This window comes from Periophthalmus magnuspinnatus, chromosome 14, assembly GCF_009829125.3.
Source record: "Periophthalmus magnuspinnatus isolate fPerMag1 chromosome 14, fPerMag1.2.pri, whole genome shotgun sequence".
NCBI lineage: Eukaryota > Metazoa > Chordata > Actinopteri > Gobiiformes > Gobiidae > Periophthalmus > Periophthalmus magnuspinnatus.
Window position 1 is genome coordinate 104,769 of NC_047139.1, and position 23,436 is coordinate 128,204.

At 50.0% G+C, this 23,436-nt stretch overlaps 3 protein-coding genes across 3 annotated transcripts; 1 reads left to right on the forward strand and 2 right to left on the reverse strand.

The window, feature by feature from the left end:
- Positions 1 to 177: 177 nt before the first annotated feature.
- LOC117381813 (deoxycytidine kinase 2-like) lies at positions 178 to 6,140 on the reverse strand. The gene is made up of 8 exons (XM_033978840.2): positions 5,823 to 6,140; positions 5,149 to 5,267; positions 3,948 to 4,031; positions 3,701 to 3,810; positions 3,274 to 3,421; positions 2,477 to 2,592; positions 2,268 to 2,367; positions 178 to 742 (listed from the first exon to the last, which is right to left on the reverse strand). The coding sequence occupies exons 1-8, from the start codon at positions 5,899 to 5,901 to the stop codon at positions 716 to 718; spliced, it is 783 nt and encodes a 260-aa protein (XP_033834731.1). The 5' UTR covers positions 5,902 to 6,140; the 3' UTR covers positions 178 to 715.
- Positions 6,141 to 7,093: 953 nt separating this feature from the next.
- On the reverse strand, positions 7,094 to 12,780 carry LOC129456787 (trithorax group protein osa-like). The gene is made up of 4 exons (XM_055226634.1): positions 12,306 to 12,780; positions 9,682 to 9,923; positions 9,401 to 9,539; positions 7,094 to 8,643 (listed from the first exon to the last, which is right to left on the reverse strand). Exons 1-4 carry the CDS (start codon positions 12,358 to 12,360, stop codon positions 7,142 to 7,144), a joined length of 1,938 nt encoding a protein of 645 aa, XP_055082609.1. The 5' UTR covers positions 12,361 to 12,780; the 3' UTR covers positions 7,094 to 7,141.
- Positions 12,781 to 13,586: 806 nt separating this feature from the next.
- chm (CHM Rab escort protein) lies at positions 13,587 to 22,385 on the forward strand. Its single transcript, XM_033978489.2, has 17 exons — positions 13,587 to 13,658; positions 14,242 to 14,308; positions 14,710 to 14,782; positions 16,775 to 16,896; positions 17,010 to 17,056; positions 17,134 to 17,165; positions 17,240 to 17,539; positions 17,613 to 17,729; positions 18,058 to 18,169; positions 18,426 to 18,648; positions 19,643 to 19,720; positions 20,099 to 20,212; positions 20,293 to 20,359; positions 20,523 to 20,619; positions 20,969 to 21,067; positions 21,453 to 21,589; positions 22,047 to 22,385. Exons 1-17 carry the CDS (start codon positions 13,607 to 13,609, stop codon positions 22,383 to 22,385), a joined length of 2,076 nt encoding a protein of 691 aa, XP_033834380.1. The 5' UTR covers positions 13,587 to 13,606.
- Positions 22,386 to 23,436: the final 1,051 nt, after the last annotated feature.

Below are 23,436 nucleotides of genomic sequence, written 5' to 3' on the forward strand. Positions count from 1 at the left end.
AGCAGAGAAGAGGAGAACCAGAAGAGCAGAGAAGATCCAAAGGAGCAGAGAAGAGGAGAGCCAGAGGAGCAGAGAAGATCCAGAGGAGCAGAGAAGAGGAGAGCCAGAGGAGCAGAGAAGATCCAGAGGAGCAGAGAAGAGGAGGAGCCAGAGGAGCAAAAAGCCAGAGGAGCCAAGCCAGTTTAATTAATTTATTGAGCTTCAGTATGAACATGATAAAAACAGCTCTGACACTAAACTGTTATAAAAAATATGAATCTAAAAACAAACTGACCAGGTCTAAACACAGAGCTCAGATAAACAGGCTGGAGAAAAACAAAAATCATTTGACCTTTGTTTATTCTGTCACACGTTGAACTTTGTGCCAGTTTTTAGATCAGATTAAGCATAAACCAGGTCACGTTTAAAATATTTAAAATGTATGAAAATGAATCACACTTTACAAAGAATCTCAGTCCAAGATTCAAGTCTAATGTTTTACTATTTCACATTTAAAAAAGTGAATACTGCTGGGTAAAAGTTCATGTTACCAGAATTAAAATATTAAAAAACACACATTTATACGTTTGAGAAGTTTCAGAGGCAGGAACAAATATTTACAAATGTTTACAAAATCAGACTGAGCCGACCAATCAGAGCTCAGCTTCAGCCCCAGGATGTGTGAGCCGACCAATCAGAGCTCAGCTTCAGCCATGTGACGTGTGATTGGTGGATCCTAAAGCGTGGACAGGAAGTCCTTGACCTGAAACAAAATTAGATTAATTAAATTAATAAAAAACAGGGCGTGCCCAGGGTCGAGGGGGGCGTGCCCAGGGTCGAGGGGGGCGTGCCCAGGGTCGAGGGGGGCGTGCCCAGGGTCGAGGGGGGCGTGCCCAGGGTCGAGGGGGGCGTGCCCAGGGTCGAGGGGGGCGTGCCCAGGGTCGAGGGGGGCGTGTCCTGGTGTGCACCTTTGACAGTAGCAGCAGTGTTTGTACTTTGTCCATAAGCAGCAGAAGGAGTAGCATTAACCATACGAGTAGTAATAGTAGTACTCGTACCTTGTCCATTAGCTCGTGTTGTTGTAGTAGTAGTAGTAGTAGTAGTAGTACTCGTACCTTGTCCATTAGCTCGTGTTGTTGTAGTAGTAGTAGTAGTAGTAGTAGTAGTAGTAGTAGTAGTACTCGTACCTTGTCCATTAGCTCGTGTTGTAGTAGTAGTAGTAGTAGTAGTACTTGTACCTTGTCCATTAGCTCGTGTTGTAGTAGTAGTAGTAGTAGTACTTGTACCTTGTCCATTAGCTCGTGTTGTAGTAGTAGTAGTAGTAGTAGTACTTGTACCTTGTCCATTAGCTCGTGTTGTAGTAGTAGTAGTAGTAGTAGTAGTAGTACTTGTACCTTGTCCATTAGCTCGTGTTGTAGTAGTAGTAGTAGTACTTGTACCTTGTCCATTAGCTCGTGTTGTTGTAGTAGTAGTAGTAGTACTTGTACCTTGTCCATTAGCTCGTGTTGTAGTAGTAGTAGTAGTAGTAGTAGTACTTGTACCTTGTCCATTAGCTCGTGTTGTAGTAGTAGTAGTAGTAGTAGTACTTGTACCTTGTCCATTAGCTCGTGTTGTAGTAGTAGTAGTAGTAGTAGTACTTGTACCTTGTCCATTAGCTCGTGTTGTAGTAGTAGTAGTAGTAGTAGTAGTAGTAGTACTTGTACCTTGTCCATTAGCTCGTGTTGTAGTAGTAGTAGTAGTAGTAGTAGTAGTACTTGTACCTTGTCCATTAGCTCGTGTTGTAGTAGTAATAGTAGTAGTAGTACTTGTACCTTGTCCATTAGCTCGTGTTGTTGTAGTAGTAGTAGTAGTACTTGTACCTTGTCCATTAGCTCGTGTTGTTGTAGTAGTAGTAGTAGTACTTGTACCTTGTCCATTAGCTCGTGTTGTAGTAGTAGTAGTACTTGTACCTTGTCCATTAGCTCAAGTTGTAGTAGTAGTAGTACTTGTACCTTGTCCATTAGCTCGTGTTGTAGTAGTAGTAGTAGTAGTAGTACTTGTACCTTGTCCATTAGCTCGTGTTGTTGTAGTAGTAGTAGTAGTAGTAGTACTTGTACCTTGTCCATTAGCTCGTGTTGTAGTAGTAGTAGTAGTAGTACTTGTACCTTGTCCATTAGCTCGTGTTGTAGTAGTAGTAGTAGTAGTACTTGTACCTTGTCCATTAGCTCGTGTTGTAGTAGTAGTAGTAGTAGTACTTGTACCTTGTCCATTAGCTCGTGTTGTAGTAGTAGTAGTAGTAGTACTTGTACCTTGTCCATTAGCTCGTGTTGTAGTATTCGGTCGTTCTTAAATTCCTGGTTCACATCCAGGACTAAAATGGGGATGTGGTTCAGATACTCAAAGTCCACCCTGAAAACAGAGTATTCAGAATATTATATATAATATATGGTAGTAGTAGCAGTAGTAATTGCAGTAGAAGTAGTAGTAGTAGTAGCAGCAGTTGCAGTAGTATTTGTACCTGAGTGTTCTGTGGTAGAGCCAGTCCTCGTGTTTGCAGTGCAGTTGTTGGAGATACTCCAGAGGAATGTCCTGCTCCTCCTCTCGGCCTCTGTGCAGTAACCTCTGCATACACCTCTGGAAAAGTACACAAAGTACACAAATGTGCAGTAACCTCTGCATACACCTCTGGAAAAGTACACAAAGTACACAGATGTGCAGTAACCTCTGCATACACCTCTGGAAAAGTACACAAAGTACACAAATGTGCAGTAACCTCTGCATACACCTCTGGAAAAGTACACAAAGTACACAGATGTGCAGTAACCTCTGCATACACCTCTGGAAAAGTACACAAAGTACACAAATGTGCAGTAACCTCTGCATACACCTCTGGAAAAGTACACAAAGTACACAAAGTACAGGGCGACAGTGGCTCAGTGGTTAGAGCGTTGTTTCCTCAACCTAAAGGTCGCAGGGTCGAGTCCCGCTCAGACCAAGTCGTCGTGTCCTTAGGCAAGACACTTTGCCTAGTGTGACAGGGTGTGTGTGTGTGTGTGAATGATAGGTGGTGGTTGGAGGGGCCGATGGTGCAGATTGGCAGCCTCGCTTCGTCTGCCCCAGGGCAGTTGTGGCTACAGTAGTAGTTTACCATCACCAAGTGAATGAATAATGACTCTAGTGTGGACAAGACTGTAAAGAGCATTATTATTATTATTATTATTACACACATGTACAGTGACCTCTGCATAAGTACACAAAGTGCACACATGTACCATAACCTGGTAGTATTTGTAGTACTCGTAGTACTGGCAGTACCTCGGGCTTGGCTCTCAGGTACACGATGGCGTCCAGGTTTAAGTCGGGGCTGAACTGGTCCAGGATCCACTGATGCCAGTCCTGATACACAGACCACTCTGTCTCTGTGAGGCTCTGACTCTCCCACAGTGTAGAGGCAAACACAAACCTGCACACAGGGTCAGGGAGGGTCAGGGAGGGGTCAGAGAGGGTCAGAGAGGGTCAGGGAGGGGTCAGTAGTAGTACTGACCCCTCTCTGACCACAGTACACTGATCTCTCATAGTGCAGTAGTAGTAGTAGTAGTAGTACCTGTCAGAGTACACTGATCTCTCATAGCGCAGTAGTAGTAGTACCTGTCAGAGTACACTGATCTCTCATAGTGCAGTAGTAGTAGTACCTGTCAGAGTACACTGATCTCTCGTAGTGCAGTAGTAGTAGTAGTAGTACCTGTCAGAGTACACTGATCTCTCGTAGAACTGCACGGGTTTGTCAGACTCTTGTAGTTTCAGAGACAGAGGCTGGAGCTGAGAGCGTACTCTGCTCAGACACGCGTACGACTGAGGACAAATATACAAATATATTTCAAATATACAACTACATGTACTGTAGTACACAGCTGTGCCTGTACTACTGCTAGAGTAGTACTACTGCAGCAGTATCACTACTATAGTACTACTATGGCAGTAGTTCTGACCTGGAAGGTGTAGGACCAGCGCGTGGGTTTAGTGTAGAGCATCTGCAGCAGGTTCCCTCCACTTTTCTGAGAAGAACTGAGCTCCTGAAACAGACGAATAAAAACACACGTCACACACATGACACGCACACACGCACGCAGACACACGAGTCTGACACAGACACACACACACGAGTCTAACACAGACACACACACACACACACACACGAGTCTGACACAGACACACACACACACACCCCAGTCTAACACAGACACGCACACACACACACACGAGTCTGACACAGACACACACACACACACACGAGTCTGACACAGACACACACACACACACCCCAGTCTAACACAGACACACACACACACGAGTCTGACACAGACACACACACACACACCCCAGTCTAACACAGACACGCACACACACGAGTCTGACACAGACACGCACACACACACACACGAGTCTGACACGCACACACACACGTCCTACATGTTTAATCTAAACCTGAGTCCATTGCTCTGACGGCAGGTTCCATTTGTTGTGTCTTTATATAAATGGACATAACCCACAAGCCGCTGCCGCCGCGCTCCAAACAGGAAGTGACCACGGGCAAGATTCAGCTGCTTCGACTCTGGCTCCAGTTCACTTTCTGTGTAAAAACTCCTCTCCTCTCTCTGTCTGTCTCCTCTCTGTGTCCCCTCTCTGTGTCCCCTCTGTCCTCTCTGTGTCCCCTCTGTCCTCTCTCTGTCTCTGCTGCTTCAGACTCATTCTGGTCTTAAATGTTCGTATTAACCCTCTACATGATCCTGGGGTTTTTATTTCACTATTGTGTCTGTAAATCAAGATCTGAACATTAATAACAGACAAATCAGGTCCTTCTGTCCCCGAGGTCGCTCCTGTTAGCGTTAGCATTAGCAACAGGTTTGATTGACAGCGTTGCTAAGCGTCCGCTCCCTGTTAAACCAGCGGTGGGGGCGGGAAGGGGCATTACCTTCAACAGCCTCGCTCCTGATTGGCTCTTTGGTTGCTATGATACTCGATAGTACTTCCATCGATAGTACGACCTGGAGTCGCTTTTACTCTGAAATGTAATTTGAGCCTCACGTCCAGAACCAAAACAGGTGAACACAAGTGTTTAGACTGATTCAGGCAGGAGGAGAAATAAACACGTACGAGTAACAGTAGTAGTAGTAGTAGTAGCAGTAGTACCTCATATATATCCTCTTTGTCCGTCTGTACGTTGCACCACTTTGCGATGGGCTCTGGGATCACCTCCCACTCATCACTCGTTTGCTCCAGTAGTCGCACAAAAGTCGACTTTCCCGCCGCTAAAAACACAGAAATATAGAGTACAAGACAAAACAACTATTTAAAAAACACACACAAAATATACACTACTAACTAAACCAGGGCTGGACTAGGACTGAACCAGGACTGAACCAGGACTAAACCAGGACTAAACCAGGACTAAACCAGGACTAAACCAGGACTAAACCAGGACTAAACCAGGGCTGGACTAGGATTGAACCAGGACTAAACCAGGGCTGGACTAGGATTGAACCAGGTCTAAACCAGGACTAAACCAGGGCTGGACTAGGATTGAACCAGGTCTAAACCAGGACTAAACCAGGTCTAAACCTGCTGCTCTTCTTTTTGCTGCTCACACACACTCCCCCCCCCCCCCCCCACACACACACACACCCACACACCCCCACACACCCCCACCCCCACACACACATCTTTCTCTTTATTCTCGTTTATAACTGACTCAGTGACTTTGGCGCCTCTTTTCTTCATCACAGACAGGACCAAAAAACAAACCAAAAACCAGCCCAAAACCAGCCCAAACTCTGTCCTGTCCTCGGTCTGGCTCTGGGACTCACCGATGTTTCCCTCGATGGACACTTTGAGGTGTTTTCTGCGGGGCTCGGAGCTCCGAAGTCTCTTCGGTGGAGTCGCCATGTTTATGCCCGGGGTCAGTGCGCTGAGGGCGGGAAGAGTCCTGAACGTGAGCGCGGGCAGCTGCGGAGGTCACGGGGTCTCCTCTGTGTGTCCTCCGGGTCTCCTCTGTGTCCTCTGTGTGTCCTCCGGGTCTCCTCTGTGTCCTCTGTGTGTCCTCCGGGTCTCAAGCTGAGACTTTAGTGAGTCCTTAGTGAGTTTGTGTGTCCCCTTTGACGGGGAGCAGGACATAAACAGTCTCGGGGACAAACTGAACCAAACTGAAAACCGCGCGTTCCTGACGTCACTTCCTGTGCGCGAGGCGGGTCTGAAGCGCACTTCCGGTGTCACAAATGTTCTTCCGGGTCTGTGGCTCTTACATACGGACACATTTTTACGGTTTTTTTCATTATTACGAGACAAAATGAAGTTAAAAAACGAGAAAATGTTTCGCTAAAACGTAACATTACAGATTATAACGACTTCAGTTTATATTTATGTATAGATCCAACGAAGCAAATTCAGCTTTGACTCAAATTAATTAATTCAGTTATTTATTTATTTAACGTTATCATTACAAAATCTAGCAGAGGTAATGACAAATTAACATAATAATAGTAATGTGTGCATTACAGCTTTTGTAAGGCATAAAAAGGAGCACATTATACTGAGATTATAAAATCAATATTAAAACAAAAGGACTTGAGACACAGATTTCATTCATAAATGTTGAAGCAGAGGGCAGAGTGTCTTCATTTACAACAGTGGATATGATGTTTAGACAAGAGGAAAACACCTGACTCAAATTGGACCCTTCAGAGTAAAAGTAAACAACTGACACGTTTGAACCATTAGACTGGGCCAGGCACGGCATCAGGTGTAATGAGAGAACGAGTCCTGTGATAAATAACCACCTGGATGAAGATGAAGTGAACACAAAACACCAAGATGGCAACAGATTTAGTTTAATAAATACTTTCAAATACTACAACAAAAACACATTTTAAGACTCAGTTTAGTCTCAGTTCTGTCCTGGTCTGGCCCTGGTCTAGTCTTGGTTTAGTCCTAGTCTAATCCTGGTTTAGTCCTGGTCTATTCCTAGTCTAATCCTGGTCTGGTCCTAGTCTAGTCCAGGTCTAGTCCTGGTCTAGTCCAGATCTAGTCCTGGTCTAGTCTAGATCTAGTCCTGGTCTAGTCCAGATCTAGTCCTGGTCTAGTCCAGATCTAGTCCTGGTCTAGTCCAGATCTAGTCCTGGTCTAGTCCTCATGTGGGCCTGTAGAAGACCCAGGGCTGCATTGGGGGCAGCATGAAGCAGGTCTGGCTGAAGACCGTGGGTGGGACTTGGACCAGGAGGGTGGGGTTTGGAGTGACGGACAGGAGCGGGGCATATCCCAGCACAGAGGGGGCGGGGCTAGAGAACACGGGAGCCGGGCTGTGGAGCAGGGGGGTGGGGCCTGGCACAGGTACAAACACCTGGACGAACTGTCCCGTCTCCGGGTCAAGCAGTGCCTTCCTCTGCAACGCTTTAAACTCCTGACCTCCAGGAGCCGAGGTCAGCCAGGGGAGAGCCGGCCGCACGCAGCCCACAGACGAGCACTCATCTTGGGCACAGCCAGAGGGGAGAGGGGCCCGGGGCTGGAGCTCACCGGAAGAAGAGGACCAGGGAGCGAGTGGACGAACGCGACCGACAGACGAGCCCTGATCCTGGGCTGAGGGTCGAGGAGCATCTCTGGAAGAGAACCAGGGAGGGGCCACTGCCAGCTTTCTTTGACCCAGCGATGGTCTCTGTTCCTGGGAAGAGCCTGTGGAGGGAGAGGAGTCGCTGGAGGACACCCAGGGAGGAGGCTTTGTCTGCAGATGGTGTCCCAAAGACGAGGACTGTTCCTGGGCAGAGCTTAAGGTGTGATGAGCCTCTCTGGAGGGAAACCTGGGAGGGCCCTGCTCGGCCTGACTTTGTCCCAGAGATGAGGCCTGTACCTGGGCGGAGGGAGAGAAGCGAGACCCTCTGGTCTGGAGCTTCCTCGAGGAGGAGAACCTGTGGGGGAGTGGCCGAGTGTATCCCACAGAAGAAGTCTCCTCCTGGGCTGTGTGTACCACATCACGGGGCTCTCTGGAGAACCGGAGAGGGTCCACCGTGGGCTGAGTGCTGCCCACAAAGGAGGACTCTGGCTGGGTTAGAGAAGATGCATGCGGGGCCTTTCTCTGGAGTTCCCTGGAAGGCCTGACTGCAGACTGACGGCGGCCCACAGAGGAGGTCTGTTGTTGGGCAGAGGGACATGGGGCCTGGAGCTCTCTGGAGGGAAACGAGGGAGGGTCTTCATGGGGCAGACTGTGGCCCAGGGAGGAGGCATGTTCTTGGGCAGAGGGGCGCGGGGCCTGAAGCTCTCTTGAAGGTCTGACTGCAGATTGACGGTGGCCCACAAAGGAGCTCTGATCCTGGGCAGAGGGTGAGCGGCGTGGGGATTCTTTGGACCTCGGCTCTGATTGGTCGGGGTGAGTCCGTGCTGTGATTGGCTGACTACTGCACCTCTGTCCTGTGATTGGCTGACTGGTCTCTGCTCTGCACTGCGATTGGCTGAGAGAAGCGGCCAGTTTGATCGTGTGACCTCTGGGGGGTTTGGATTGGAGGGGGGCTTGATGCTGCATCCTTTTGGACAGAACATTCTTGATTAGACACGACGCCATCTTGGTTCTGCTCTCGTCCAATGAGAAGGACTTCTGCAACCTCCTCTGGACCTGCGCCTCCACACTCTGAGTCTGAAGACCTGAAAACAAGAGAGAGGAGCAGTGAGAGGAGAGAGGAGCAGTGAGTGAAGCAGTGAGAGGAGTAGTGAGAGGAGCAGTGAGAGGAGAGAGGAGCAGTAACAGGAGAGAAGAGGTGAGGAGGACAGGGGAGGAGGACAGGGAGGAGAAAGGAGCAGTGAGAGGAGTAGTGAGAGGAGCAGTGAGAGGAGGGAGGAGCAGTGAGTGGAGCAGTGAGAGGAGCAGTGAGAGGAGAGAGGAGCAGTGAGAGGAGCAGTGAGAGGAGAGAGGAGCAGTGAGAGGAGCAGTGAGAGGAGAGAGGAGCAGTGAGTGGAGCAGTGAGAGGAGCAGTGAGAGGAGAGAGGAGCAGTGAGTGGAGCAGTGAGAGGAGAGAGGAGCAGTGAGTGGAGCAGTGAGTGGAGCAGTGAGAGGAGCAGTGAGAGGAGCAGTGAGAGGAGCAGTGAGAGGAGCAGTGAGAGGAGCAGTGAGTGGAGCAGTGAGTGGAGCAGTGAGAGGAGCAGTGAGAGGAGAGAGGAGCAGTGAGTGGAGCAGTGAGAGGAGAGAGGAGCAGTGAGTGGAGCAGTGAGTGGAGCAGTGAGAGAAGCAGTGAGTGGAGCAGTGAGAGGAGCAGTGAGAGGAGCAGTGAGAGGAGCAGTGAGAGGAGAGAGGAGCAGTGAGAGGAGCAGTGAGAGGAGCAGTGAGAGGAGGACAGAGAGGAAGGGGGGAGACCTGACAGCGGCCCACAGAGGAGCTTGTGTGCCTGGGGAGAGGGAGACTCACCTGCGATCAGGCCCTTGTAAGCTCCGCCCCCAGCCTCAGGTAGGCTGTGTTGCCGTTGAAACTGGTATGGGCGTGGCTGTTCCTGTTGTGGGCGGGGCTTCTTCTCAGGTAAATCCAGATATGGGTTTAGACTCTGGACCTGAAACAAAACAGTGCCCTGAGAGTCCAGGAAGGGCATCTGACACACAGGAAGGGCATCTGACACACAGGGAGGGCATCTGACACACAGAGACAGGAGGATGGGAGGGCATCTGACTTTCTATCGTCACCTTGGGACTAACCTGGGACTGTGGTCCGGTTTGGTCTGGCTGAGCCTGGTCCAGCACCTGTCCTGGCTCTGGTCGTGGCTCTGGTCCTGGGTCCAGTCCTGGTCCTGGTCCCGGTTCTGGTTCAGGTCCAGACTCGGACTCAGACTCGGACGACTTGAGGACAGACGCAGAGAAGTGCAAAGACAGATCCTCCTCCGACCAATCAGAGAGCTCGCCTTCATCGGACAGACACACGTCCAAGTACGGCCTGGGTACTGCAGAAAGTACACAGTACAAGTACTTTTACTGCAAATATACACGTGTACGGACTGGGTACTGCAGAAAGTACACAGTACAAGTACTTTTACTGCATTTGACCCATCCCTCTGTCTCTGGGTTACACCTGTCAGCAGCAGTGAGACACAGAGAGAACACGCAAACTCCACACAGACACAGAGAGAACACGCAAACTCCACACAGACACAGGGAGAACACGCAAACTCCACACAGACACAGAGAGAACACGCAAACTCCACACAGACACAGGGAGAACACGCAAACTCCACACAGACACAGGGAGAACACGCAAACTCCACACAGACACAGGGAGAACACGCAAACTCCACACAGACACAGGGAGAACACGCAAACTCCACACAGACACAGGGAGAACACGCAAACTCCACACAGACACAGGGAGAACACGCAAACTCCACACAGACACAGGGAGAACACGCAAACTCCACACAGACACAGAGAGAACACACAAACTCCACACAGACACAGAGAGAACACACAAACTCCACACATAAAGGCCAAGGCCACCAGGGGATTGACCCCAGAACCTTCTTGCTGTGTTGACTGTGCCTGTGACGGCTGGACTCATTTCACTAAAACATTTAAGATCAACACATTTAAGATTTTGCTATAATTTAGACATTTTTTTAGGTTTAAAATTTTACTTCCTAGTCGTAAATCATGACATCACACAGGGACACTCCACAAGAGCAAAACTCCACTAATGTCACAGATATGAAAATATGAGAAAACACATTTATTTTGTTGCAGTCGTGTTTGGAGCGTCACAAAAATGTGTTTCTGGTGTAAATTGAGCCGAACTTTAAGTCTCTTCAATTTTGGCCCAGGGTCAGGGGTCAGTCTGGTTCTGCTACTGTGGCCGATCAATATTTTGGTAAAATAACGATCACAAAAAACTTTTCAATTTTGTAAAAGTAATAACACAATGTATTTATCTGGGATGTAAAAACTGTGTTATGTTTGTGTAACATACAGCAATAAAACACTGTCACATACAGCCATAAAACACTGTCATATACAGCCATAAAACACTGTCACATACAGCCCTAAACACTGTCACATAAAGCCCTAAAACACTGTCACATACAGCCCTAAACACTGTCACATAAAGCCCTAAAACACTGTCACATACAGCCCTAAAACACTGTCACATACAGCCCTAAACACTGTCACATAAAGCCCTAAAACACTGTCACATACAGCCCTAAACACTGTCACATAAAGCCCTAAAACACTGTCACATACAGCCCTAAAACACTGTCACATTCAGCCCTAAAACACTGTCACATACAGCCATAAAACACTGTCACATAAAGCCCTAAAACACTGTCACATACAGCCCTAAACACTGTCACATACAGCCATAAAACACTGTCATATACAGCCATAAAACACTGTCACATACAGCCCTAAACACTGTCACATACAGCAATAAAACACTGTCACATACAGCCCTAAAACACTGTCACATACAGCCCTAAAACACTGTCACATACAGCCCTAAAACACTGTCACATACAGCCCTAAAACACTGTCACATACAGCCATAAAACACTGTCACATACAGCCATAAAACACTGTCACATACAGCCATAAAACACTGTCACATACAGCCCTAAAACACTGTCACATACAGCCATAAAACACTGTCACATACAGCCATAAAACACTGTCACATACAGCCCTAAAACACTGTCACATACAGCCCTAAAACACTGTCACATACAGCCATAAAACACTGTCACATACAGCCATAAAACACTGTCACATACAGCCCTAAAACACTGTCACATACAGCCATAAAACACTGTCACATACAGCCATAAAACACTGTCACATACAGCCATAAAACACTGTCACATACAGCCATAAAACACTGTCACATACAGCCCTAAAACACTGTCACATACAGCCCTAAAACACTGTCACATACAGCCCTAAAACACTGTCACATACAGCCCTAAAACACTGTCACATACAGCCATAAAACACTGTCACATACAGCCCTAAAACACTGTCACATACAGCCATAAAACACTGTCACATACAGCCCTAAAACACTGTCACATACAGCCCTAAAACACTGTCACATACAGCCATAAAACACTGTCACATACAGCCCTAAAACACTGTCACATACAGCCATAAAACACTGTCACATACAGCCATAAAACACTGTCACATACAGCATCACACTGTCCCATATTTTTTATTTTATTTATTTGACTGGGACAATGTTCATGCACAGTCGTGATCCCACATGAACATAAACACGTTGGATTATGGCCAAAGGATCATTTCTCTGGGCTGGGGTCATGTCTCATGTCAGTCTTACTCACAGTGATCAGGGTCTGCTTTTCTCTGCGGAGGGACACGTCGCTCTGCTTCCTCCATGGTTCCAGTCTCAGTTTAGACCTGTTTCAGACCAGATTTAGACCTGGCCTAGTTCTAGTCTAGTTCTGGTCTAGTTCCGGCTTAGTTCTGGCCTAGTTCTGGCCTAGTTCTGATCTAGTTCTGGTCTAGTTCTGGTCTAGTTCTGGTCTAGTTCTGGTCTAGTCCTGGTCTAGTTCTGGCCTAGTTCTGGCCTAGTTCTAGCCTAGTTCTGGCCTAGTTCTGGTCTAGTTCTGGCCTAGTTCTGGCCTAGTTCTGGTCTAGTTCTGGCCTAGTTCTGGCCTAGTTCTGGTCTAGTTCTGGCCTAGTTCTGGTCTAGTTCTGGCCTAGTTCTGGCCTAGTTCTGGTCTAGTTCTGGCCTGGTTCTGGCCTAGTTCTGGTCTAGTTCTGGCCTCGTTCTGGCCTAGTTCTGGTCTAGTCTGGGTCTTGAGGGGGACTGAGGCCACAGTGAGAGTGGCTGGTGTCAGGCTGCAGGTTCTATTTCTGGACTAGACTCCAGGGTCTGAGGAAAACCCCTCTGAGACAGAGGACCAAGGACCAAGGACAGAGGACTGAGGACCGGGGACAGAGGACAGAGGACAGAGGACTGGGGACAGAGGACCGGGGACAGAGGACTGAGGACAGAGGACTGGGGACAGAGGACTGGAGACAGAGGACCGGGGACAGATGACTGGGGACTGAGGACAGAGGACTGGGGACTGAGGAGGGTCTGAGGCTGAGGAACATGCTCGCCTCTCCACAAACCTGACTCTTATTTGGTTTCCTGACTGTTCAATTCTTTTAGTTAATGAATATAAAATTTCACAGTTTGGCATTAAATGTTTCTATTTCCAATGATGTAATATCACGAAACATTAGCACCTGTCTCTGTCTCTACCTCTGTTTCTGCACCTGTCCCTGCTCCTGTCCCTGTCTCTGCTCCTGTCCCTGTTCCTGTCCCTATTCCTGTCCCTGTCTCTGCTCCTGTCCCTGTCTCATTTTCCTATGATCGTGTCGTCCGACACTCTGATAAACAAAAACACATTTAATTCAGATAAATCCCCTCCTCTCTCCTCTCAGGTCACGTGACAGTGTTCAGCTCCTCCCCTCTCTCCTCTCAGGTCACGTGACAGTGTTCAGCTCCTCCCCTCTCTCCTCTCAGGTCACGTGACAGTGTTCAGCTCCTCCCCTCTCTCCTCTCAGGTCACGTGACAGTGTTCAGCTCCTCCCCTCTCTCCTCTCAGGTCACGTGACAGCGCTCAGATCCATCATGGCGGCGGAGGAGCTGCCCTCGGAGGTGGACGTGGTGATCGTGGGCACAGGTACGGCTCTGCGCGGCTCGGTTCTGGTCGTGTATCGGGTGTAGACTTGGGGCTGGGTCTGGGCTCGGTTCTGGTCTCGGGGTTGTTTTAGTTTCGGTTCTGGTTCGGTTCAAATCCAGGTTTAAATCGCGCTGAATCAGCCTCGGGATGGGCGTTAGCTCCGTGCTAACAGTCACCGTCATTCTCTATGGGAAAGGCTAGCGGCTAAAGCTAACCAGCTGCTGATGTTTATCCCGCGTACATTTCAGGAGATTTAAGCTTAAAAGTCAGATACTTTAATTATACGATTATTTTTGTCTGATATTAATGACGCACGACAAACATGTGCTAAAAAGAGACGAAAAAGAAATAAAACTGCGCTAAAAGATTCTGTTTATTATGCGACAAATATAACTGCGCCTGCGCCAATCAGAGACGAGAGTGCGAGTCACGTGATCGGGGGGAGGGAGGGAGGAGAGGGAAAGGAGGAGAGAGGGGAGGAGAGACAGGAGGACAATAGAGAGAGGAGGGAGGTGCTGTAGTCTCCTCTCGGGGGTCATTGATCACCGATGGTTCCATATTGATGCATGTTGTTCCCCTCCAGGCCTGTGTGAGGCGGTGGTGGCGGCCGCCTGCTCCAGAGTGGGACAGAGAGTTCTACACTTGGACAGGTGAGTCTCAGCAGGAGGACACAGGACACAGTCTGCAGCTCAGTCTTTAGTGCATGTTTTTACTCTGAAAGTCCCTGTCTGTCTGTCTCTGACGCTGTCCCTGCCTGTCCGTCTGTCTCTGACCCATGTCCCCATCCGTCTCTGTCCACGTTTGTCTCTGACCCTGTCCCTGCCTGTCTCTGTCCCTGTCCCTGCCTGTCTCTGTCCCCGCCTGTCTCTGTCCCCGCCTGTCTCTGACCCTGTCCCCGCCTGCCTCTGACCCCGTCTCTGTCCCCAACCATCTCTGTCCCTGTCTCTGACCCTGTCCCTCCCTGTCTCTGTCCCCAACCGTCTCTGTCCCTGTCCCCGCCTGTCTTTGTCCCTGTCTTTGTCCTCGTCTCTATCCCCGCTTGTCTCTGCAGGAGGAGTTATTACGCTGGGGATTGGGCGAGCTTCACGTTTCCTGGGCTCCTGTCGTGGATCCAGGAGCAGCAGGTAACTCGCCTCAGGCTGCGTCTGTTACATAAGGCCACAGTTAGACCTGACCCCTGAACCCCTGACCTCTGACCCCAGGGTTAGACCTGACCTCTGACCCCAGGGTTAGACCTGACCTCTGACCCCAGGGTTAGACCTGACCTCTGACCCCAGGGTTAGACCTGACCTCTGACCCCAGGGTTAGCTGTCGGGGGGGTCACATTGCATTAGGTGGAGGTACTGACCTCACACAGGCCTCTGACCGTTTGTGTTTATATGTTCATATAAAGAAACCTGTGTGAGATCAGTGTGTGTTTAACATAAACCACTGTTTAAGACACAAGCAACAACATGAGACGGGCTGGAGGCTGAAGTGATGTGGTAGTGACGTTGTAGTGACGTAGTGTCACAATGTTTAAATCCAGGCTAACTGTGCATACGACTGAAAGGTTTTTATTCTGCCTTTTCTGTTTAAATGTTAATTTTATGATTATCTGTGATTTTAATGTCCTTATTCTGTAAAGCACTTGATTTTGTGCTGAATTGTGTTGTACAAATAAACTTGCCTTGCCTAATGACGTAGTGATGTTGTAGTAACGTGGTAGTGATGTTGAAGTGGCGTTGTAGTGGCGTGGTAGTGACGTGGTAGTGGCGTTGTAGTGACGTTGTAGTGGCGTGGTAGTGACGTGGTAGTGGCGTCGTAGTGACGTCGTAGTGGCGTGGTAGTGGCGTGGTAGTGGCGTTGTAGTGGCGTGGTAGTGACATTGTAGTGGCGTGGTAGTGATGTTGTAGTGACGTCGTAGTGGCGCGATAGTGAGGTCGTAGTGGCGTTGTAGTGGCGTGGTAGTGGCATTGTAGTGGCGTGGTAGCGTGGTAGTGACGTTGTAGTGACGTTGTAGTGGCGTGGTAGTGATGTTGTAGTGGCGTGGTAGTGGCGTTGTAGTGAGGTTGTAGTGGCGTGGTAGTGACGTTGTAGTGGCGTAGTGGCGTGGTAGTGACGTTGTAGTGGCGTAGTGGCATGGTAGTGACGTTGTAGTGGCGTGGTAGTGGCGTTGTAGTGAGGTTGTAGTGGCGTGGTAGTGACGTTGTAGTGGCGTGGTAGTGGCGTAGTGGCGTGGTAGTGACGTTGTAGTGGCGTGGTAGTGGCGTTGTAGTGAGGTTGTAGTGGCGTGGTAGTGACGTTGTAGTGACGTTGTAGTGGCGTGGTAGTGATGTTGTAGTGACGTAGTGGCATTGTAGTGAGGTTGTAGTGGCGTTGTAGTGGCGTTGTAGTGGCGTGGTAGTGGTGTTGTAGTGGTGTAGTAGCGTGGTAGTGACGTGGTAGTGGCGTGGTAGTGGCGTGGTAGTGACGTTGTAGTGGCGTGGTAGTGAGGTTGTAGTGATGTAGTGACATGGTAGTGGCGTTGTAGTGAGGTTGTAGTGACGTGGTAGTGAGGTTGTAGTGAGGTTGTAGTGGCGTGGTAGTGATGTTGTAGTGATGTAGTGACATGGTAGTGGCGTTGTAGTGAGGTTGTAGTGACGTGGTAGTGATGTTGCAGTGGCGTTGTAGTGGCGTGGTAGTGGCGTTGTAGTGAGGTTGTAGTGACGTGGTAGTGATGTTGCAGTGGCGTTGTAGTGGCGTGGTAGTGACGTTATAGTGAGGTTGTAGTGAGGTTGTAGTGGCGTGGTAGTGATGTTGCAGTGGCGTTGTAGTGGCGTGGTAGTGGTGTTGTAGTGGCGTTGTAGTGATGTTGTAGTGGCGTGGTAGTGATGTTGTAGTGGCGTTGTAGTGGCGCTGTAGTGGCATGGTAGTGACGCTGTAGTGGCATGGTAGTGACGTTGTAGTGGCGTTGTAGTGACATTTTAGTGGTGTAGGGATGCGGTAGGACTTTGATGTGAATCATTACTGTCATAAGTCCAAGAATTAAAATATAAAGGACAGTTGAAGATGAGAATGTGATGGTCCATATTTTGGTTCGTGTTACGTCCATGTTCATCACGCGTGCTCTGATTCGTCCCATCTCTGTGTCGTAGGCGGAGCCAGAGCCAGAGCAGCCCGCTGATTGGTCGTCTCTGCTGCAGGAGGGGGAGGAGCTTGTTCATCTGAACCAATCGTATTCATCCATCAGTAACTTGCAGGTGCACTGCTACGTCAGGTACAGCACCTGTCAAGAGTCAGGGACTGAACCTGAACTAAACCAGGTCTAAACCTTGGTTTTGTTTGTGACGTCAGAGTTTTGGTTTTATAAATTGACTTTTGTTTGAACAGTGAAGAAGAGGAACCACCGTCTACAGAGAAAACTGAAGAAGAGACAGGTGAGAGGGAGAGAGGAGGGGGGCGGAGTGTCTGGGAGCAGGTGCAGTTTGTGTTTTACATTTTCTTATTTTTTCAGGTGCCTCAGGTTCAGAAGGAACCCAGGACCAGGTCAGTCCACCTCTGACCCCTGACCCTGTGAAGCCCCCCTCACCTCACCCTGCTAACTCTACCCTCCCCTTCAGGTCCCAGAGAGTCAATCAGAGCCCTGCACTGAGACTGAGGGCCAATCAGAGCCCTGCGATGAGACTGAGGGCCAATCAGAGCCCTGCGATGAGACTGAGGGCCAATCAGAGCCCTGCGGTGAGACTGAGGGCCAATCAGAGTCCTGCACTGAGACTGAGGGCCAATCAGAGCCCTGCGGTGAGACCAACACCCAATCGGAAACTGGCAATGAGACTGAGGGCCAATCAGAACAGAGGAGGTTGACACTGCCAGATTTAGTGAGAGAAGGACGTCGCTTTAACATCGACCTGGTGTCAAAGGTCAGGGAGGGCATCTGATACAGGGGGAGGGCATCTGATACTGGGGAGAGCATCTGACTCTTTTCTCTTGCAGTTGCTGTTTTCTCGTGGCTCATTGGTCAATCTGCTCATCCAATCAAACGTCAGTCGCTATGCAGAGTTCAAGAACGTGAGCCGCATCCTCACCATCCTCAACGGCAACGTCACCCAGGTAAGGGCCGGGACGTGGGCCGGGACGTGGGCCGGGACGTGGGCCGGGACGTGGGCCGGGACGTGGGCCGGGACGTGGGCCGGGACGTGGGCCGGGACGTGGGCCGGGACGTGGGACGTGGGCCGGGACGTGGGCCGGGACGTGGGCCGGGACGTGGGCCGGGACTTCACCAAAATCTGTATATTCTGTGTATTAAAGGTCCTGTGCAGCAGACGTGTCCTCTGAGCTGTACTAGTGTTGTAGTTGTAGTACTCTGTTGTACTACTCTGTTGTAGTACTTTGTTGCGGTACTTAGTAGTACTTTACAGTATATTTGTGTACATTACAGGTCCCGTGCAGCAGAGCAGATGTCTTTTCCAGCCGACAGCTCTCTGTCGTCGATAAGAGGAAGTTAATGAAATTCCTCACTTCCTGTTTGGACGAGAATGACCCACCTACAGGTGAGAGCAGCCAATCAGAGCCAAGCACCGAACAAAACAGCCAATCAGAGCCAAGCACCGAACAAAACAGCCAATCAGAGCCAAGCACCGAACAAAACAGCCAATCAGAGCCAAGCACAGAACAAAACAGCCAATCAGAGCCAAGAGCCATACAAAACAGCCAAGCAGAGCTCTAACAGAGCACACTGTCCTGTGTTTCCTGTGCAGTTTTTATTTTATTTGGGTGTGCCCAGAGTCATGGTGTTTTTTGATGCAGAGTTTGTGGGACGCTCGTACATGGACTTCCTGGAGCAGCAGTCATTGGGGGCGGAGCTGCGTCATTTCCTGTTTTACTCCATCGCCGGGGCGACGGAGGACACACCCACGGAGGCGGGGCTGGCCTCCACACGCCACTTTCTACGCTGTCTCGGTCGCTACGGCAACACACCCTTCCTGTTTCCTGTCTACGGCCTCGGAGAGATCCCACAGTGTTTCTGCAGGTCTCTCGTCTGATCCTCCTCTGTCTCTCCTCCTCCTCTTCTCCTCTGTCTCTCCTCCTTCTCTTCTCCTCTGTCCCTCCTCCTCCTCTTCTCCTCTGTCTCTCCTCCTCCTCCTCTTCTCCTGTCTCTTCTCCTCCTCCTCTTCTCCTGTCTCTCCTCCTCCTCCTCTCCTCTGTCTCTCCTCCTCCTCTTCTCCTCTGTCTCTCCTCCTCCTCTTCTCCTCTGTCTCTCCTCCTCCTCTTCTCCTCTGTCTCTCCTCCTCTTCTCCTCTGTCCCTCCTCCTCCTCTTCTCCTCTGTCTCTCCTCCTCCTCCTCTTCTCCTCTGTCTCTCCTCCTCCTCTTCTCCTCTGTCTCTCCTCCTCCTGTCTCCATCTGTCTACCTGATTCCCCTCCTCCCCTCTTTTTGTTTATTTAAACTGACAGAAAACATTGTGCCAGTTTTTGTTTCATGTGGAGGGTTAGCAATTAGAAATATTAACCATAAGCCTGGTTTAGTCCTGGTTTAGTCCTGGTTTAGTCCTGGTTTAGTCCTGGTTTAGTCCTGGTTTAGTCCTGGTTTAGACCTGGTTTAGTCCCGGTTTAGACCTGGTTTAGTCCTGGTTTAGTCCTGGTTTAGTCCTGGTTTAGTCCTGGTTTAGTCCTGGTTTAGTCTGGGTTTAGTCCTGGTTTAGTCCTGGTTTGGTCCTGGTTTAGTCCTGGTTTAGTCCTGGTTTAGTCCTGGTTCAGTCCGAGTTTAGTCCTGATTTAGTCCTGGTTTAGTCCTGGTTCAGTCCGAGTTTAGTCCTGATTTAGTCCTGATTTAGTCCTGGTTTAGTCCTGGTTTGGTCCTGGTTTGGTCCTGGTTTAGTCTCTGACAGTTAAACTTGAGAGTTCTGTCTCCAGCTCAGGTTAGACTCTTGTCCACATCATGACTTGGTTCCCAGTTCTTTCTCTGCACACACAGAGCGTCCTGTGTGACTGTGTGTGACTGTAGCGCCCCCTCTGTCTGTTTCAGGATGTGCGCGGTGTTCGGGGGAATTTACTGCCTCAGACACTCGGTCCAGAGTCTGGTCCTGCACAGAGACTCCAACAGGTACTGCTCCTGTCTGTATCTCTGTCCCTGTCTCTGTCTCACCTGTCTCTCTCCTGTCTCTCTCCTCTGTCTCACCTGTCTCTCTCCTCTGTCTCTCTCCTCTGTCTCTCTCCTCTGTCTCTCTCCTCTGTCTCTCTCACCTGTCTCTCTCCTCTGTCTAACCTGTCTCTCTCACCTGTCTCTCACCTGTCTCTCTCCTCTGTCTCTCACCTGTCTGTCTCACCTGTCTCTCTCCTCTGTCTCTCTCCTCGGTCTCTCCTGTCTCTCTCCTCTGTCTCTCACATGTCTCTCTCCTCTGTCTCTCTCCTGTCTCTCACCTGTCTGTCTCACCTGTCTCTCACCTGTCTGTCTCACCTGTCTCACCTGTCTCTCTCTCAGGTGTGTAGCTGTGATTGACAGTCGGGGTCAGAGGATCAGCTGTTGTCACTGTGTCCTGGAGTCTGGACTTTGGGACCCTCCTCAGACCGAGACCAGGACCAGGACCAGGTCCAGGTCTGCGCTCACGTCAGACTCGTCTTTCTCAGACTTGGATCAAAAATTAAAAATAAAACTTTGTGTTTTTCAAATTTCAGTTTGACGTCCAGAGCCGTCCTCATCACCGACCGATCCATCCTCCCCTCAGACTCAGAACTAAACCAGGTCTGAACCAGGACTAAACCAGGACTGAACCAGGACTAAACCGGGACTGAACCAGGACTAAACCGGGACTAAATCGGGACTGAACCAGGACTAAACCGGGACTGAACCAGGACTGAACCGGGACTAAACCAGGTCTAACTCAGGTCTGTTTCCATGGTGACAGGTGTCTCTGGTCTCTGTTCCGTCTCTGGGGTCTGGATTTCCTTCAGTCCGAATAGTTGAGCTCAGCCCCTCGACCATGACCTGCATCAACGGCACCTGTGAGTACTGCAGTACTAATACTGCATCTACTACTACTACACCTGTGAGTACTGCAGTACTAATACTGCATCTACTACTACTGCACCTGTGAGTACTGCAGTACTTATACTGCATCTACTGATACTTCTAATACTACTGCTACTACTGCTACTGTCCTAATTAGGGGTAATTAGAGTGTGTGTGTGGGGCCCCCTGGAGTGTGGGGCCCTGGAGTGTGGGGCCCTGGAGTGTGGGGCCCTGGAGTGTGGGGCCCTGGAGTGTGGGGCCCTGGAGTGTGGGGCCCTGGAGTGTGGGGCCTGAGTTTGATCTGGGACTAAACCAGATGTCGCCCGTCTCTCTCTCTCTCAGACCTGGTGCACCTCACCTGTGCGTCCACAGGCTCCGCCCACCATGACCTGTTTCCTGTGGTAACCAGTCTCTTCAGGACCCCCGAGTCACCTGACCACAGTAAGTCACCTGACCACAGTAAGTCACCTGACCACAGTAAGTCACCTGACGGGAGGGCATCTGACCCAGGGAGGGCATCTGACACACGGGGAGGGCATCTGACACACAGGGAGGGCATCTGACACACAGGGAGGGAGGGCATCTGACACACAGGGAGGGAGGGCATCTGACACACAGGGAGGGCATCTGACACACAGGGAGGGCATCTGACACACAGGGAGGGAGGGCATCTGACACACAGGGAGGGCATCTGACACAAGGAGGGCATCTGACACACAGGGAGGGCATCTGACACACAGGGAGGGCATCTGACACACAGGGAGGGCATCTGACACAAGGAGGGCATCTGACACACAGGGAGGGCATCTGACTCTCTCTGTAACAGGTGGCCCGTCCGTTCTCTGGAGTCTGTACTTCAACATGGCGGCATCCTCAGAGGTCGAAGGTCAAGAGCTGCCAATCAACGTCCACATGGGCTCCGCCCCTGACTCCGCCCTCGGTCATGACGTCACCATCGCTCAGGTGAGACAGAAATCAAGCACCGTCATCACAGCAACAACTCAGACAAAACAGTATTGATGCTTCGCCGCTGATGTCATCAACATGTCCATGTAGCGCTAACTGGAGGCACCGCTCTGTCTGAAGCTCAGGTCAGGCTTTAATCTAAGTTTTATTTTAACGCAATCTGACCCAAAAGAACGGACTGAACGCCAACAGGTGAGTGATCTGTGCAAACAACTCCCTCTAAAATAAGCCACAAGCTAGCATGAGCATTAGCATTAGCATTAGCATTAGCCAACAGTTTTTCAGTCTCACCTTTAGTGTAAAATCAAACTGTAAACAGGACCATGGGCTCAGACTGGTCCCTCCTGGACATGAGCTGTTTTCAGACGATCGTGACACTTCGGCTGTTTGCTGATGTTTGTTTTGTCACAAAAATCTAAAAAAGAAATGAAAACTCCACTGTTTTTGTTTTTAGGCTGAGAAAATTTTCCAGAAAATTGTTCCAGACGAAGAGTTCTGTCCTCCAGCTCCAAACCCCGAAGACATCATCTACGACCTGGAGAGCGGGGGACCGGAGGGCGGGGGACCGGAGGGCGGGGGACCGGAGGGCGGGGGACCGGAGGGCGGGGGACCGGAGGGCGGGGGACCGGAGGGCGCGGGGCCGGAGAGCGGGGGACCGGAGAGCGGGGGACCGGAGAGCGGGGGACCGGAGAGCGGGGGACCGGAGAGCGGGGGACCGGAGAGCGGGGGACCGGAGAGCGGGGGACCGGAGGGCGCGGGACCGGAGGGCGCGGGACCGGACAATAATCCGTAAAACTGTCAAGGAACGGAGGACATGGAGGAGACAGGAGAGGAAACCAACAAGGAGACGCAGGAGGAGACAGAGGAGAGGAAAGAAGAGGTTTAGTCCTGGTCCAGTCCTGGTTTAGTCCTGGTCTAGTCCTGGATTAGTCCTGGTTCAGTCCTGGTTTAGTCCTGGTTCAGTCCTGGTTCAGTCCTGGTCCAGTCCTGGTTTAGTCCCAGTTCAGTCCCGGTTCAGTCCCGGTTTAGTCCCGGTTTCAGTCCTGGTTTAGTCCTGGTTTAGTCCTGGTTTAGACCTGGTTTAGTCCTGGTTTAGTCCTGGTTTAGTCCTGACTTTTGCCTTGACTCGAGTTGAAACGTTGCTCAAATTTGTGCAGCTTATTTAAAAATGCCTTTTGTTTTTATTGTTTTTGATGCTGTAAAAAAAAAATAAAGCTTTAAACCAGATGAGCTTCACCTGTCTGTGTGGACAAAGACCTGTCTGTGTGGACAAAGACCTGTCTGTGTGGACAAAGACCTGTCTGTGTGGACAAAGACCTGTCTGTGTGGACAAAGACCTGTCTGTGTGGACAAAAACCTGTCTGTGTGTGGACAAAGACCTGTCTGTGTGTGGACAAAGACCTGTCTGTGTGCGGACAGAGACCTGTCTGTGTGCGGACAGAGACCTGTCTGTGTGCGGACAGAGACCTGTCTGTGTGCGGACAGAGACCTGTCTGTGTGCGGACAGAGACCTGTCTGTGTGCGGACAGAGACCTGTCTGTGTGCGGACAGAGACACCGCACCTGTCTCTTTTTTTAAATATGTATATAATTTTTTTTTTTTTGTGAAACTGAACCTAAAGAAGCTTCTAGATTCTCTTTTATTAAATCGGTGTCAACCTAAAATCATTTTGTTTGTATTATTGTCAGTCACGTGACCTCACGCTGCTCCACGTGTCCCGGAAGTGCTGAATCAGGCCGGTGACAGGAAGTGAGACCTTTTTGCTTTCACAATAAAACCAAAGTGTTTTTTAGTTTTCTCATCACTGTTACATTTTACTTCGTACATTTAAACATTTTAGATAT

Coding starts and splice junctions, on each gene's coding strand:
- chm (XM_033978489.2), top strand. CDS start 13,607: ATGGCGGCGGAGGAGCTGCCCTCGGAGGTGGACGTGGTGATCGTGGGC. Junction 18,649..19,642: donor ATCCCACAGTGTTTCTGCAG/GTCTCTCGTCTG, acceptor TGTCTGTTTCAG/GATGTGCGCGGTGTTCGGGG. Junction 20,213..20,292: donor AGGACCAGGACCAGGTCCAG/GTCTGCGCTCAC, acceptor TTCAAATTTCAG/TTTGACGTCCAGAGCCGTCC.
- LOC117381813 (XM_033978840.2), bottom strand. CDS start 5,901: ATGGCGACTCCACCGAAGAGACTTCGGAGCTCCGAGCCCCGCAGAAAA. Junction 5,268..5,822: donor GTCCATCGAGGGAAACATCG/GTGAGTCCCAGA, acceptor CTGTGTTTTTAG/CGGCGGGAAAGTCGACTTTT. Junction 3,811..3,947: donor GCTGGTCCTACACCTTCCAG/GTCAGAACTACT, acceptor ATTTGTCCTCAG/TCGTACGCGTGTCTGAGCAG.
- LOC129456787 (XM_055226634.1), bottom strand. CDS start 12,360: ATGGAGGAAGCAGAGCGACGTGTCCCTCCGCAGAGAAAAGCAGACCCT. Junction 9,924..12,305: donor AAAAGCAGACCCTGATCACT/GTGAGTAAGACT, acceptor TACTTTCTGCAG/TACCCAGGCCGTACTTGGAC. Junction 9,540..9,681: donor AAACCGGACCACAGTCCCAG/GTTAGTCCCAAG, acceptor GTTTTGTTTCAG/GTCCAGAGTCTAAACCCATA.